Below are 13992 nucleotides of genomic sequence, written 5' to 3'. Positions count from 1 at the left end.
GACATAAAATATTTCAACAGTGCTCATGTAGTAATCGACACCCATTCAAAAGCAATAATCGTGAGCTTATCTATGTTCCTGCCAGTTTATGCATTAGGCTGCATATAGCAGCAAAAACTTGTATTTTGTTTATAGGCTCCAGCAGGCATTAATGGATGGGACTATTCTCTAGATGTGGTTTGGCATGATCTCTTGACTCTTGATTGCCAACACACAGTCATTGTGAAAGGGCCCGTTGTTGCTTTATCAGGTGGATCTACTTCCCCTATTGTTTCCACTTCCTTATTCTATGTTCTGCTCATCAGGCAAGAGGATTTGCTGTCTTCACACTGTACTGTCTGTGTGGCCTCTGTGGGAAGGAGGAAGTGCTTAAGCAGCTCTAGCTTTGCTCTTTAAACGACAGCCAAAAATGTAAACAGCCCTTAACACTTGTGTTGCAGTATTTATTGACAATTCCACTTAACAAAATACTTTTTTCATTGCTCCACATAGAAGCCTGCAGGATTACATAAAGATTTTGTAACGGTAATTTTGTAACTGAATGAGAGTAGTTGACGCATAACGTGTCAACTGAATTTTTCACCAAGGATTTTAGATTAAATTTATATTAAGGGAAAGTTTGTTTTTCAAAAAATGTTATTCACATTTGCGTCACAATGCAGGTTATGTCAATTTTCCAAACATTTTTAATGTGATTTATCCAGAACTCTACAGTTCAGTACGGAAAAGGATTAGGGCCAAGCAATAATAATAATAAATGTAAACAAAAATCTCAAGATTAAAATTAATTCTAATCCGAGATTAAATTCGTTCAATTTCAAGAAAAATATCGAATTAAAATCTTGAGAATGAAATTTCGAGAAACTCGTGTTTCGAGGAAAAAAAACTTGCAACATTTTTTGAAAAAAAAGACAATTAATTAAATTTACGAGAAAAATTTTTTTCGTGTTTCGAGAATAAAAAAACTAGTTACAGTTGAGAAATTAAATTAAATATTTAGCGTAATCTCATTAAGTTACAAGAAAAATGATGATAATCATTCGATTATGCGGACAAAACCATACCGACCCCAGACTTTGCACAGTACTTTTGGTTTATTTTTGAGAGTCTCTGCTGCAGAGAGACGAGGCAGATCACTGCTGACCCTAACATGTGGTTTCAGAAATTTCAACTTAGTTACCCAATCTTAGCTGTTACATCACAATCTTACTTTGTTATTCATTTCATATTACAGCTCAATCACATGTGCAGTTTACTGTCCTTGTTTTTGTTTTTTCCCCCTATTTTTAAAGAAAAAAATGTCTGCTGTTGTGATAGTAAATACAGTATATAATGTACATACACTGTACAGGTACAGTTTCTACCAATTTTGGAATATACTGGTATACTCAAAGATGACCAGAGGCAAACTATTTAGCAAAAAATAATTTTTTGAAAAAGTAAAGAGTAATAAAAAAAATAACTGTTATTTTAAGTGCATTTTCAGGCAGATGGATATACACACTGAACTTCCTTTGTTCTTTCAGCAGGTGATTTGAGCCCATCTAATATAAGGGGATGTTCTCTTTTTAAATGTATGACCTTTATGTATGACATTTAAAAACTAGTCTTCTTACATAGTTCCTCAATATCAAATACAATTCATTAAGGGAAACAAGTGGGAACAGATACATGACTATTTGAAAACTTGGAAGTCATGGCAGTGATTGAGCAAAAACATTCCAAATGTATTGTGTACAAAAAGCATTTTGGTGTTCTCCTGCTTTCAAACCTAAATAATCGCTTAATTAATTTGTAGTGTACCTGGCAGTTACAATGACCCAAATGGACATCCCTATGACTGAACATAAGAAAGTAAGACTTTCTCTGTCTCTGTTCTAGCATTGAAGAGTCCAGCTGCCTTCCATGAACAGTTGAAAAGTCTGGAGAGAGCACGCGTGAGTGACTGTCTTTTTCCTTTTGAAAAAAACATCTGTCATCTTTGATTGACACTTGTTTTCTCTTTTAATGGTACAGACTGAGGATTACCTGAAGAGGAAGATCAGGAGTCGGCCAGAGAGGTCAGAACTGGTCAGAATGCACATCCTCGAAGGTGAGGGTCACATCATTCTCTTTTAAATATGAAAACGGAGTAATACAAAATAATTTATTCAATTGCAAGACATTGTTCTGCTATGCATTTTCTTCCTCTTTCAATGGACCTTCTGCACAGTAAAAGGGTCCATAGCCCAAGCCTTATTCCTGTTATAACTTCTATATTCCTTAGTATTTTTTCCATTTCTGTAACAATGAGGAACGGGTAGTTGATCAACATGCAAAAATACTAATTGAGTCAGTAGACTCTCAGAGGAGAATTTAGGTGGTATTTACATTTAAAGGAAGTGATTCATTTGTTAATGAATATATTTATGTCACTCACAGAGACCTCAGCTGAGCCCTCACTGCAGGCCAAGCAGCTGAAGCTGAAGAGAGCCCGACTGGCAGATGATCTCAATGATAAGATCTCCCACCGCCCTGGACCCATCGAACTCATCCACAAGAACATAATCCCTGTGCACACGCTCATTGGTAAGTCTGTAACCACTGTCAAAAACAGCATTTATGTTGCATGTGCTTGTATAGCACTGTCAGCTTTGTCAGTGTTACTGTATAAACACCATGAGCAGTTTCTCTATAAATGACAACGGTGCAAATCTATTATTTGCAAAGTTGACAATGAAAGAGGAAAATTGTACCTATATGTATTGTCAATAACATTCCTTGGCATTTTAATTGTATATATTTGTCAGTTTGTTCACTTAAAAGTCTCACTCACAACTCAAGCACCACTTATTCTGTTAAATATAAGTGAAGTTTCACTGTCATCGATGTCTTAAAAGGATAGTTACCCCAAAATGAAAATCCTGTCATCATTTAATCACCCTCATGTTGTTCCAAACCATTTTCACAAAACTTGGATTAAACCACCTGATTCATATGGAATTTTTTTATGGCATCTTAATGGCTTTTTTGGATCTTCTAAGTTTTAGTTACCTGAACTTTCAATGGAGGCACAGAAACTTATAGCTTATTAAAAATGTATCAGTTTGGAACATGACGGTGAGTAATGAATGACGGAATCTGAGTGAACTTAGGTGTACTGTGAACCAGACTTCTGTCTGTCCATGCACAGATCAGACAACTATTTTTTTACGTGTATTTTCAGGTACAGAGTCTCCGAAGGGTGAGAGCTCCTCACTGGACGAGGACAGTAGTGATGCCCTATCACCGGACCCCCAGTGCAGTCAGGACTCTCCGTTGGGTCTAGCCCCTCAACACTCCCCGTCTGATATGCTGAAAATGAATGGAGACCTCTCACCCACTCAGGTATACTGCTGTTTCAGTTGTTCAGTATAAAGATGAATAGAATATTGCTTTTGTGCTTTCAGCTAGAGGGCAGCACTGCTCTACACTTAAATGCTCCATTCATCCCAGCATGTCGTCATGTTGTTTTAAACATGTATTATTTTTTTCTTTCTTTGTACATTAATGGATCGATTTAGCAGAATGTTCAAGCTGCTTTTTACCATTTGTATTTTAAAGATTACTGTCCCTTTAAATAGTTTTGTATTTTAAATTACTTCATTATAAGCCACAAAGCAACATCTGCAAGGTTAAGAAACAGAGGACAATGTAGAAAATGCATTTAAGACCATACCATACATACTGTGTTTAACCAGTGTATTTATTGTAGTTCCTCACTCAGGCCCCTCCTCCTCCTCTCGTTGTATCCAATGTTTCTCCACCACGGCATCTAACCAGTGAAACTAACATGACAAACTCTTCCCGTCCACCAACAGGACATGCAAAGGTAAAGTGAAAGCCATCAAACCTATCATTAGTTAAATTTTTCAGTCTAAACCAATACTAATGTGATTTCATCACTAATGTTTTCTTTGCTTTGCCCGCAACATAAGCAGCAGTCCAAGTCCAGCACGGATCGGACATCACAACGATCCAAGAAACCCAAAGATAACAAGCCCAAAGTGAAGAAACTCAAATATCACCAGTATATCCCACCTGACCAGAAGAACGACCGGGAGCCGCCTCCTGAACTGGACTCCTCGTACGCCAAGATCCTCCACCAGCAGCAGCTCTTTCTTCAGCTTCAGATCATCAACCAGCAACAGCAGCACTACAACTACCACACTATCTTACCCGCACCTCCAAAGTGAGTACAACCAAACTGGATATGGAGACTTTATTTACTGTGTTGTGAATAATTGTGTATGTGCATTTTATGTTCGTGTATGGGGTTGGTAAGATTTTTTCTCTTAATGTATTTATATGATTAAAAAAAAACAGTAATACTGCAAACTTTATTGCAATCTATCTAGCTTTTTTCTGTTTATATCTGTTTTAAAATGTCATTTATTCCAGTGATGCAAAGCTGAATTTTCAGCAGTCAGAAATCATACTTCTATGCTGATCAAGAAACAGTTATTTGTCTACAAAATAGACAAAACTATGTGAAGTAAAACAAAATATGACCCAAAATTAAACGTAGGTTGCATAAACGGAGTTCTGAGGCAAAACTAGTTTGAGCCACCATGCTTGAGAAAGTGTGCATACAACAGATTTATCAACAAACAAAAAAAATCTGTTCAAATCCAGACTTCCTGCTGAAAAGCAGCAAACATCCAGCAATCCAGGCCCCTCCCCTTCCCAGACTTTTTCCACATGCTCTACAATCTCCTCCAATCACAATGGGCCCAATCGTCAGAGCCAGCCTACAGTGGGAGGAGCTAAGCCCAGCACTTTACCTGCAAACCTGGATGAATTCAAAGTGGGTAACAGTTGTAATTTATTTACTTACACTAAAGCAATAACACTGACCATTAATTTTGACAATTTTGACAAACCAGCTATCTCTGAAATGAATCACAATGTTGCAAACTTTGGAGAAAATGATGCAGATTGTTCCATCTAGATCTCAACTTTTTCACTCTATGGTGGATAATGTGAAACTGATTTTTCTTCATCTCTCTTCTGTCAGGTTGCTGAACTTAAACATGAGCTCAAATTGAGGGGTTTGACAGTATCGGGCACTAAGAATGATCTGATCGAACGACTGAAGAACTACCAGGAGCAGAATGGTTCATCAGCCGCAGGGGCTGCAGCTACAAAACCCGGCCCTGCTCAGTTACCACAGGTGTCAGTTCAGTCATCTGGTGCCACCCCACATCAAGCCCCGAAAGATACAGTTGTTCCATTGTCAGCCTTTCCTGTAACGGCTACCACCCGGGTCCACAGCACTCCACCTCAAATCATGCGCTTCAGCAGCACTAGCTCCTCTCCTCCTGCATCTCCGACCCCCTCTGACCGCTCTCTGGCTGCATTGAGTCCTGATGAAGCAAGCTGCAATGGGGATGTGTTTGGAGAAATGGTAGGTCTGTGATGAAATGGTAAAAAAATCTGTGGATACTTTAAAACTTTAAAAACACGGATCATTTAAATCATGCTAATGCTAATCTTTAGTAGTATTTAGCAGATCTCAAGAGTAATGTTTCATATGTTGTGATGCTTAAAGCTATCATTATTTCTTTTCTATTTTAGTTCAGTGTTTACGTTCTTTTAATAACTTGTGTTTCTCCATTCACAGGTTTCCTCGCCTCTCACTCAGCTCAGCCTGCACCCCTCTCCAGACCACCCCTCCCCAATTAAAGAGGAGTCTCATGGGCAGATGCAGTCCTCCTGCAGCCTTTCTCACCCGGGTCCGCTGTCTAAGGATCCAGGTCCCGTGGCAGCAACAGGATCTGCTGTGTCTCCTCTGAACAAAGACCAAATGCTTCAAGAGAAGGACAAGCAGATCGAGGAGTTGACACGGATGCTTAGACAGAAGCAGAGGCTGGTGGAGACCCTGCGCTCTCAGCTGGAGCAGGGTAAGCGTGGAGCAGCCGCAGACATAACGGACAACACGGGTAACGCTGAAATACCATTGCTGTCTAACGGTGTGGAAGTGAAGGTAAAGGAAGAGATTAAGGATGAAATGGACACAACAGAGGACCTGCTGAAGCAAGTCCAGCCCCAGAAGAAGATCCAGACGCAGTGTTCGCAGCAGACTCTACTCAAACTGCAGCAAATTCACCGGCTGCAGCAGCAGCAAATGCTGGTGGACGTACCAGGTGTACAGCAACAGAAGACACAGTTATTGCAACATCAGCAGCAGCAAAATGAACCACTGAAACTGCAGCAAGAGCAAGGAAAAACACAGGTGTTACAGTTGCAGCAGCAGAAAATGCAGCTGCTGCAGCAACAGCAGAAGGCACAGTTACTGCAGCAGCAGAAGACACAGTTACTGCAGCAGCAGCAGAAGGCACAGTTACTACAACAGAAGACTCTGTTACAACAGCAGCAAAAGACTCAGTTGCAGCAGCAACAGAAGACGCAGGTACTGCAACAGCAGCAGCAACAAAAGCTGCAGCAGCTCATCATCCAGCAGAGGCAGCAACAAAGCAATCAGAAGCAGCAGCCAAAGCCACAAAATCAGCCACAGCAGCAGGTACAGACACAGGTCAGCAACATTTCCAGCTCCGTTTGTTTGAATGGTATTGTATGCCTTTTTATTTCATGTAGTTCCTGCCACTGTTTTACATTTTATATATCATTGAATATATATATATATACTTTTTTTTTTTCCACAGGTGATCGTCAACCAGCAGTCTAGTACTCCAATTACTACATCTTTCCCACTGGATCTCCTGAAAGCTCACCCCACTCCCACGTTGGTCACTGACAGTAATGGCAACCGTTATCTGATTGCACTCACCAGTAATAGTGTGGACAGCCTGACTGGAAAATCTCCTCAGAGCAAAACCAATGGATGGATTACTCTACAGGTGACTAAACCACAGTTTGTCTTAAAAAAAAATTATTTTATATACAGTACCGTTCAAGTTTTGGTTAGGTATTTTTCTCATGTTTTCAATTAAGTTTGTGAAATATTATTTTAATTTAAAATGACTTGTATTAATTTTAAAGGGGTGGTTGATCAGCTTTTTTCAATGGCTACATTGTGTTTATGGGGTGCAGTTAAAAAAAAACGCATTATATTCACATTTTACCTTTTATTTTTCATTGCTTTTTCTGTTCTCATCAAAAAGTTCTGTTCCTGGTTCTATTAAGCCCCTCCCTCAGAAGTACACTGTCGGGCTCACATTGGCTAGCTGATCCAGTGTGTTTGTGTTGTCTGGAAACTCAGGAAGAAGCTCTTGGGGTGTTTTGTAGTCCTTCAACAGCAATTTCTTTAAAAGAAAAATCTCTTTGCCCCTTTGCATTGAATTTAGAGCATTGTATGCATCCATTTATAGCAAAGCTGAATCTTCAGCAGCCATCACTATAGTCTTCGGTTTCACATGTACTTTCAGAAATCATTCTAATATGCTGATTTGTTGGTTTGTTGTGTTCCAGAGATTGCAGTCAACTCCTACCAAGCTTCCTAGCCAGTCATCTACTAGTATGGCTAGTTCTGCCAATCAATCACAAGCTGTCAGAGAGCCCGTCACCAAAGTATGTGTATATAACATGTGGCCGTGCTTTTGTCAAACCTGTTACAGTTCTGAAAAATAGCATGAAGTAGAGAGCTCTGTTGATTTAGAAATCTTCAGAAGTACATGAAACACAGAGATGTATAGCAGATATGTACAAATAGTTTATGATGAGAGACAATAAGCATGCATTATTTTCAATCTATAAGAGTAAACCTCCAATAGATTTGATTTAGATTAGTTTGATTTACACCCTGATAGCACAAGTACATCACAGAGACTGTCTGCAAGACATATTTTTTTTTAGTGTTTGCTCATCTGCAATGCATCAATAGGACTTTTCATATCAGCTGATCCATGTTGAAATCTCACATTTTTCAGGTTCAGAAAGTAGGGCTCCACTTGGAAACTCCAACTGTTAAAGAGTCCAGCCAGCCAGTGTCTGCACCAGCCAGTTTTGAGCCCTTCTTCTGTGAGGAATCGAACCCGCTGAGCAAACCCTCCTCACCCCCTTCGTTTAAGGTATTGCACATGCATTAATACCCATGCCCTTATTTTTTAGTTTCCTTCTGTCTTTTTCTCCATCTTGCTTTGTTTTGAACTAAAGCTAGTTGTTGTTTATTTTAATCTTCCTCCACCCATCATCTGCATCAATTTTAGGAGGACATTTGCCCATCTTTTGATCGACACACTTTATTTACCCCTTCCTCCCCAAAGCCGAACCCTCACCCTCCTCAGCATTTCAAAGTATGGACTTTACAAAAATTCTTTCTCATTCTTTCTTCTTTTCTTCCTTTCTTTTTCTTTCGTTTGTTCTTTCTTTCAACTTTTTCAGTTTAAACTTTTTTTTTTTGTGTGTAACATTGGTGATTTTGTCTGTTTACAGGATAATGTCTCAAACAACCAGCAAATAGACGATCTGTTTGAAATCCTGATGAAGAGTGGAGGTAAAAAAAAAAAGCACCTTTTACTTTAGAAATTGATCATCTTATTCAGCAGATTTATCAAAAGTGACAGTAAAGGCATTTAAAATATTTCAAAACACTTCAAATAAATGTCGTTCTTTTGGATTTTCTATGTATCAAAGAATCTTGGGAAAAACTGCATCATGGTTTCCACAAAATTCAACACTATGTAACATTTCAACATTTGCAAAATATATATAATGAGCGAGTACCGCATAAATTAATATACCAAACCGCCTTTTTTGTCTTATCCCAAGTCACTATGGTACATTTATAATAAGTGATTATTTTTGGACTATTATAGTCTGTTCGGGTCGTCACCGCTGCGGAGTAACACATACCTGCGTGATTCGCCATAGACATAAACTTGGAGAAGTAGCTCCAGTTAGAACTTTTTATCCGCGCGATGCGTGCAGTTCTGTTTATTAACCGCTAGAGCGCCAAAATTGACATAGTGTTGCTTTAAAGAATAACAATTATAGTTTTACTGTATTTTGATCAAATAAATACAGACTTGATTAACATTTCAACATTTTAAAAATCATACCAACCACGGACTTTTGAACAGTAGGGTGGGAATATATTTTTAAAATGATAATAAATCTCTCTTCTTTCCATATCTTAGAAATTTCCTCTGGATTTAAAGCCAGTCAAGACCCCTCCCTGTCAGACCTCCCCTCCAGCCCACCCACTCCATCCCCACCTCCTTCTCCGCACCACTTCTTGCCACCCACACATCACCCCGACACCCAGAACAGGCCTTGCTCTGGAACAGGCCGTCTGGAGGACTTCCTGGAGAGCACCACCGGTGCCCCTCTTCTCGGTGTGGAGCCGGACGGACCTTTGACGTTAATCGATGACCTCCACAATCAAATGCTGAGCACTTCCAGTATTCTGGACCATCCCTCATCTCCAATGGACACCAGTGACCTGAGCTTCTCGCTCCACCCTGCCAGCCTGGACTTTGAAGACCCCACCTTGGATGGCATGGATTGGCTGGACATACCTGTGGGAGGAGGGGGCAGCAATTCTAACAGTGGGGGTATGGTTCTTGCCCCTCTGAGCTCGCACACCCCACCCAGTGTATTCTCTGCAGACTTTTTGGACAGTTCAGATCTGCAGCTCCACTGGGACTCATGTTTGTAGCTTTTGGTCTTAATTGCTTGACAAGACACAATTTAGCACCTTCAACGTTACTGTGTATAGGCTGTACACAAAACACTCCAGACGCACATGATGTTTATGTTAAATAGCTTCATTTTTTTCTTAATATTCCAATGCCAAATGGTATTTAAACAGTTCCTGCGGCTGATAGGCTCTCATAAGCACTGAATTTTAAGCTCTCATTTTTTTCTTCATACCCAAATGTTTTACGTCACATGGCATTGTTGCCTTTGCCAACAGAGAGACCAATCTGGACCCTGCCATCAACTTCTCACATCATCGACAGCTCAACAAAAGAATCCATATTTTGGCCTAGCAATTAGAAAAATTGTCTATGCTGGTTAAGATCATTTTTCACTTTAAGCACCCCAGTTTGTACACTCCACTACCTATCTTTGGCATCATGTACTGTTATTTCTCAATAAAGCTGTGACCTCATAACCATTATGAGGTGTAGTTCTGCTCTACAGGTTTCACACTTTTCCTTCCATCGACAAACTAAATGGAGGAAAAATGTGAGATGTCATAGACACCCTTGCTTTTGAACCCTTTTGGCTTGTTAGTTTTTTTTTAAACATTGCACTTGAGCCGACCCGACTGGCGCTCTGGTCTACACCCAATGTAATGGGATCTGCAGGGAACCAGGTTTGGTGACGTTCACCAGATCTCTATGCATTGCTGTATTTTAGGATCATGTATTGATGAAACCTTCGTTCTTTTCCCCCTGATTGTAGCGATTCGCTGGTGGAGGTCAGTGCTGAGGTTCAGGTTTCAGAGTATTTGGAACTTCTTGTTTTTTAAAAAAAGAAACTAAATAAATAAAAGAAAAAAATGCAGCATGGAGTCTGTTTTGTTGTTTCACCAGGGCTCACATATACACCGTACATTCATCCACGATGGTCATTTATTATTCTGCAGTTGAAGCAAATGGGATTTTATTGCTCTACTCCTGTAGAGGCTATTCTGTATAATATAAAAATAAAATAGATGTTTTCAAAATAGTATTAAATAATAAAAAACAAAAAAATCCTGAGTCATTAGTATATCCTTCAGTAGTCAAGGTTCCATTGGTACCACATAAGCAAATAAGGCTTTAAAAATATATTTCTACTTTGCTATCTTTTGAGATGCACAGTGCTCGTTTTAAGTAGTTCAGTTGCTTATTTAGACAATTAAAAATCACCAAAAAAAAAAAACTCAACCCAAAGCGCTACTGTGTGGAGAACTGATATTTCTGTTATAAGGAGGCTAAAGGCTGGAGATCGAATACGATTGAATTGGTGTTAAAGGGATGTTTTGCCCAAATTGTTAAATTTGGTCATCATTTACACACCACTAATCAGTATGATGTTCTAAATGAGATATTGACGACTAATGGTTTGTCACCATCCACTTTCATACTATTAAATGAAGTGGGGATAAAGATTGTCATAAATGTGCTCCACAGAAGAAAGAAACTTTCACAGATTTACATTAACATGAGGTTAATGTATAACCTTTTATGACAAGGTGTTGAAATGATGACAGGATTATTATGGGAACTGTTCCTTAAAGGAACATTGATGCACTTAAGTATACCTTAAATTAATGGCACACATTTTAATGAATAGAATGTATTATGTGAAGTTTTATTGTGATACTGTCTACTGTAATCTGCTTTATCACCGGTGACCAAAAGATGGCGCAAGAGATCTACAGCCCAGAATCAGATTATCATATGACAAGCGTAGGTGTTTTTGTTAGAGGAGGCCGAGTTTAAAATATTGCAAATATTTATAATTTCTGCCTCGACAGCCGTGACTGACATCTTGAATTTTACCTTCCGGTCGTGCCTGGAGAATGCTGATGGTTTAAGGCTCGTGAAAGAGTCACTCGTCACACGTAGGTTGTAACGGCCAAAATCATCAAAAGCATTTCTGCGTTTTTTTTTAATTATTTTGTAAAGAGACATTGTTTGAGGTACAAACCACATTTGAAAACTAATTCACAATTTTAAGCATTACTTTTTCGGAGTTTACTGGTTGTTCTGTTCACTCATAGGCCTTTTCAATGTGAATATAAAACTTTAAATTGCCTTTCAAAATACATTTTTGGTAGCCTTTCTTGTTTTGTTTCTCCAATCGTTGTTAAAAGCCCTTGTATGACTAGTTAATTAACCTAACACCGTTTTTACACAATTCTGCAGGCATTACCAACGTAACAAATAGTATCTTATACAAACACTCCTATTTCAGATATATTTAAACACTGTTAACAAAGCGTCTGTGTAGTTCTTAAATACAATTCTCATATAATTTAATAAAACAATAAATGTACATGAATACAGAAATATATTGAATATACTTAATATAAATTTGACAACAGAAATAGCTGAAGTGCCCAGTTGACAGGAATATCTGGGTAAAAAAAGAAAAAAGCAAAACAGGACCCAGTACAGGAACAGACAGGAAGCACTTATAAGTACATAGATATATTTTAATACTAACCTTTTAAGGAATATCACACTAGGCAAGATTGCTGTTGGTCTGAATGACAGCTGTGCTGATATTCAGATAGCGAGTGTGATATAACTTTTATACAGCAGTTCAACAAGTGACAGTATCTGTGGAGTGACAGTGATTCCCCTCCTTGCTAAAAGAGTTCTGTAATCACTATTTGATTTTACATTTCCCAATCCCGCAAGCTGAGGATTTTAGTCGTACCAGAATTTGAATTTGAATCTCCGGGTTCAACTACAGATGATTAACGGACACAATTAGCTTGGATTCTAAAATATCAGACTTGCTATATGGTCCTGAAGTAGATCTTGTCTTTGTGTATGGATACATGGTTTCTGAGGTAAAAATTCTGGTAACTCACTCACTGATCCAAGTCAAAGGAAGGACAGACAAGTAGAAGGTAAACATTTCAAGGCTTGCCTGCGCAGCTAGTGCTTTGGAGATCTTGATTTCAAGGATGGTAAATTCATCTGATATTTTTGCAATTGCATAGCTTGTTTTACGCTAATTATGTGCTTCATTATTGCTCAGAGCTGCTGGCATCATTTCTTCAGCCTCACAAAATGAGGCAATGCCTGACAGTGAGGACTGGACACTTTTTGTCAGGCGGTCTTGAGTAACGAAGGAGATAGTGAAGATCAGACTCTTTAAAGCAAACAAGAGATTAAAAAAAACAAGATGATAAGAGGAAGTTAGATGTTTGATGATGTCTTCACTCCATGATTGGAGTGGTTTGTGTCAGGTATTGGTAAGGGAGGAACTCAGGTGCAGACAGGATTCAACACAAAAGGGTTTATTAAATACAAAAAGGGAAAACAAAAACCCACGAGGGGGAAAACAAGGGCTAGGGTAAGGACTAAATAACCAAACAAGACAGGGCTGACCAGATAAAGACACTAAACACTAACTATAAACAAACACTCACGGTATACAGGATACAATCACAGTCACAAGTGTGGAACACATCTGAGAAACACATAAGTAACACAATGAACCGACGCAAGACAGAGCACACTAGGAGATCTAAATAGGGGGAACAATTAAGACACGACAGGTGACACAGATAGGGCAATCACGACACGACTAGGTTAACAAGGGGGGCGGGGCAAGGGAACGAGACAACACAAGCACATGGCCCAAAGACAAGGCCATGCGCTTGTACACAAAACATGGGTCTGCCATGATCCTGCCTCAAGACTAGGAAAAATCAAGGACACGAGGGCAGGATCATGACAGAACCCCTCCCTTAAGGAGCGGCTTCCAGACGCTCCTCAAGGGAACATCAAACACGGGACATGACTGACATGACAGACTGGGACACAGACACAAACCAACAGGACATGACAAATAACAACAAAGGCAAACATGAGTACACAACGGCAGGGTTGGGGTGACAAATCAAAAAAAACAAACAGGGAAGGGGAGGGGGCGGGACCACAAAGTTCATGGGGGACAGACCAGGGCGGGTGGGAGGGGTAGGAATCCTAGGAGGACAGGACGAAGGCTGACGACGGGGGGTACGGGCAGGTCTGGGTGGTGAGGGGCGGGGAGGGGTCTCGGGACAACTGACAGGGGACATGACAGGACCAGACAAGGGACGCGGGACAACACTTACGGGACGCGGGGAGACGACATCTACTGGACACGGGGGGACCACAGGACACGGGGCCACATCAACAGGACACGGGGAGACCACGGCTGGACACGGGGAGACAACGGCTGGACACGGGGAGACAACATCTACGGGACACGGGGGGACAACATCTACTGGACACGGGGGGACCACAGGGCACGGGGCCACATCAACGGGACACGGGGCCACATCAACAGGACACGGGG

General features: G+C 40.0%; 1 protein-coding gene across 9 annotated transcripts in view; it reads left to right on the top strand.

Moving 5' to 3' along the window:
* The window catches only part of LOC128025197 (myocardin-related transcription factor A), a 32175-nt gene extending 21684 nt beyond the window's left edge, over nt 1–10491 (top strand). For 3 of the 9 annotated variants that reach the window (XM_052611282.1, XM_052611287.1, XM_052611279.1), the window contains 15 exons: nt 1882–1937; nt 2017–2092; nt 2422–2568; nt 3206–3366; nt 3734–3850; nt 3957–4210; nt 4654–4825; nt 5036–5425; nt 5642–6553; nt 6684–6878; nt 7450–7548; nt 7908–8048; nt 8187–8273; nt 8413–8473; nt 9117–10491. In XM_052611282.1, coding sequence (XP_052467242.1) covers nt 1882–1937; nt 2017–2092; nt 2422–2568; nt 3206–3366; nt 3734–3850; nt 3957–4210; nt 4654–4825; nt 5036–5425; nt 5642–6553; nt 6684–6878; nt 7450–7548; nt 7908–8048; nt 8187–8273; nt 8413–8473; nt 9117–9637 — 3389 coding nt within the window. In that variant the 3' untranslated portion in view covers nt 9638–10491. The remainder of the gene's footprint in view (nt 1–1881; nt 1938–2016; nt 2093–2421; nt 2569–3205; nt 3367–3733; nt 3851–3956; nt 4211–4653; nt 4826–5035; nt 5426–5641; nt 6554–6683; nt 6879–7449; nt 7549–7907; nt 8049–8186; nt 8274–8412; nt 8474–9116) is intronic. The other 6 variants (XM_052611283.1, XM_052611280.1, XM_052611284.1 and 3 more) reach the window with 5 other exon arrangements.
* Nucleotides 10492–13992: the final 3501 nt, after the last annotated feature.

The sequence above is a fragment of the Carassius gibelio genome, chromosome A12 (genome assembly GCF_023724105.1).
Source record: "Carassius gibelio isolate Cgi1373 ecotype wild population from Czech Republic chromosome A12, carGib1.2-hapl.c, whole genome shotgun sequence".
In the NCBI taxonomy this organism is placed as follows: Eukaryota; Metazoa; Chordata; class Actinopteri; order Cypriniformes; family Cyprinidae; genus Carassius; species Carassius gibelio.
This window is presented reverse-complemented; position numbering and strand designations above follow the sequence as displayed.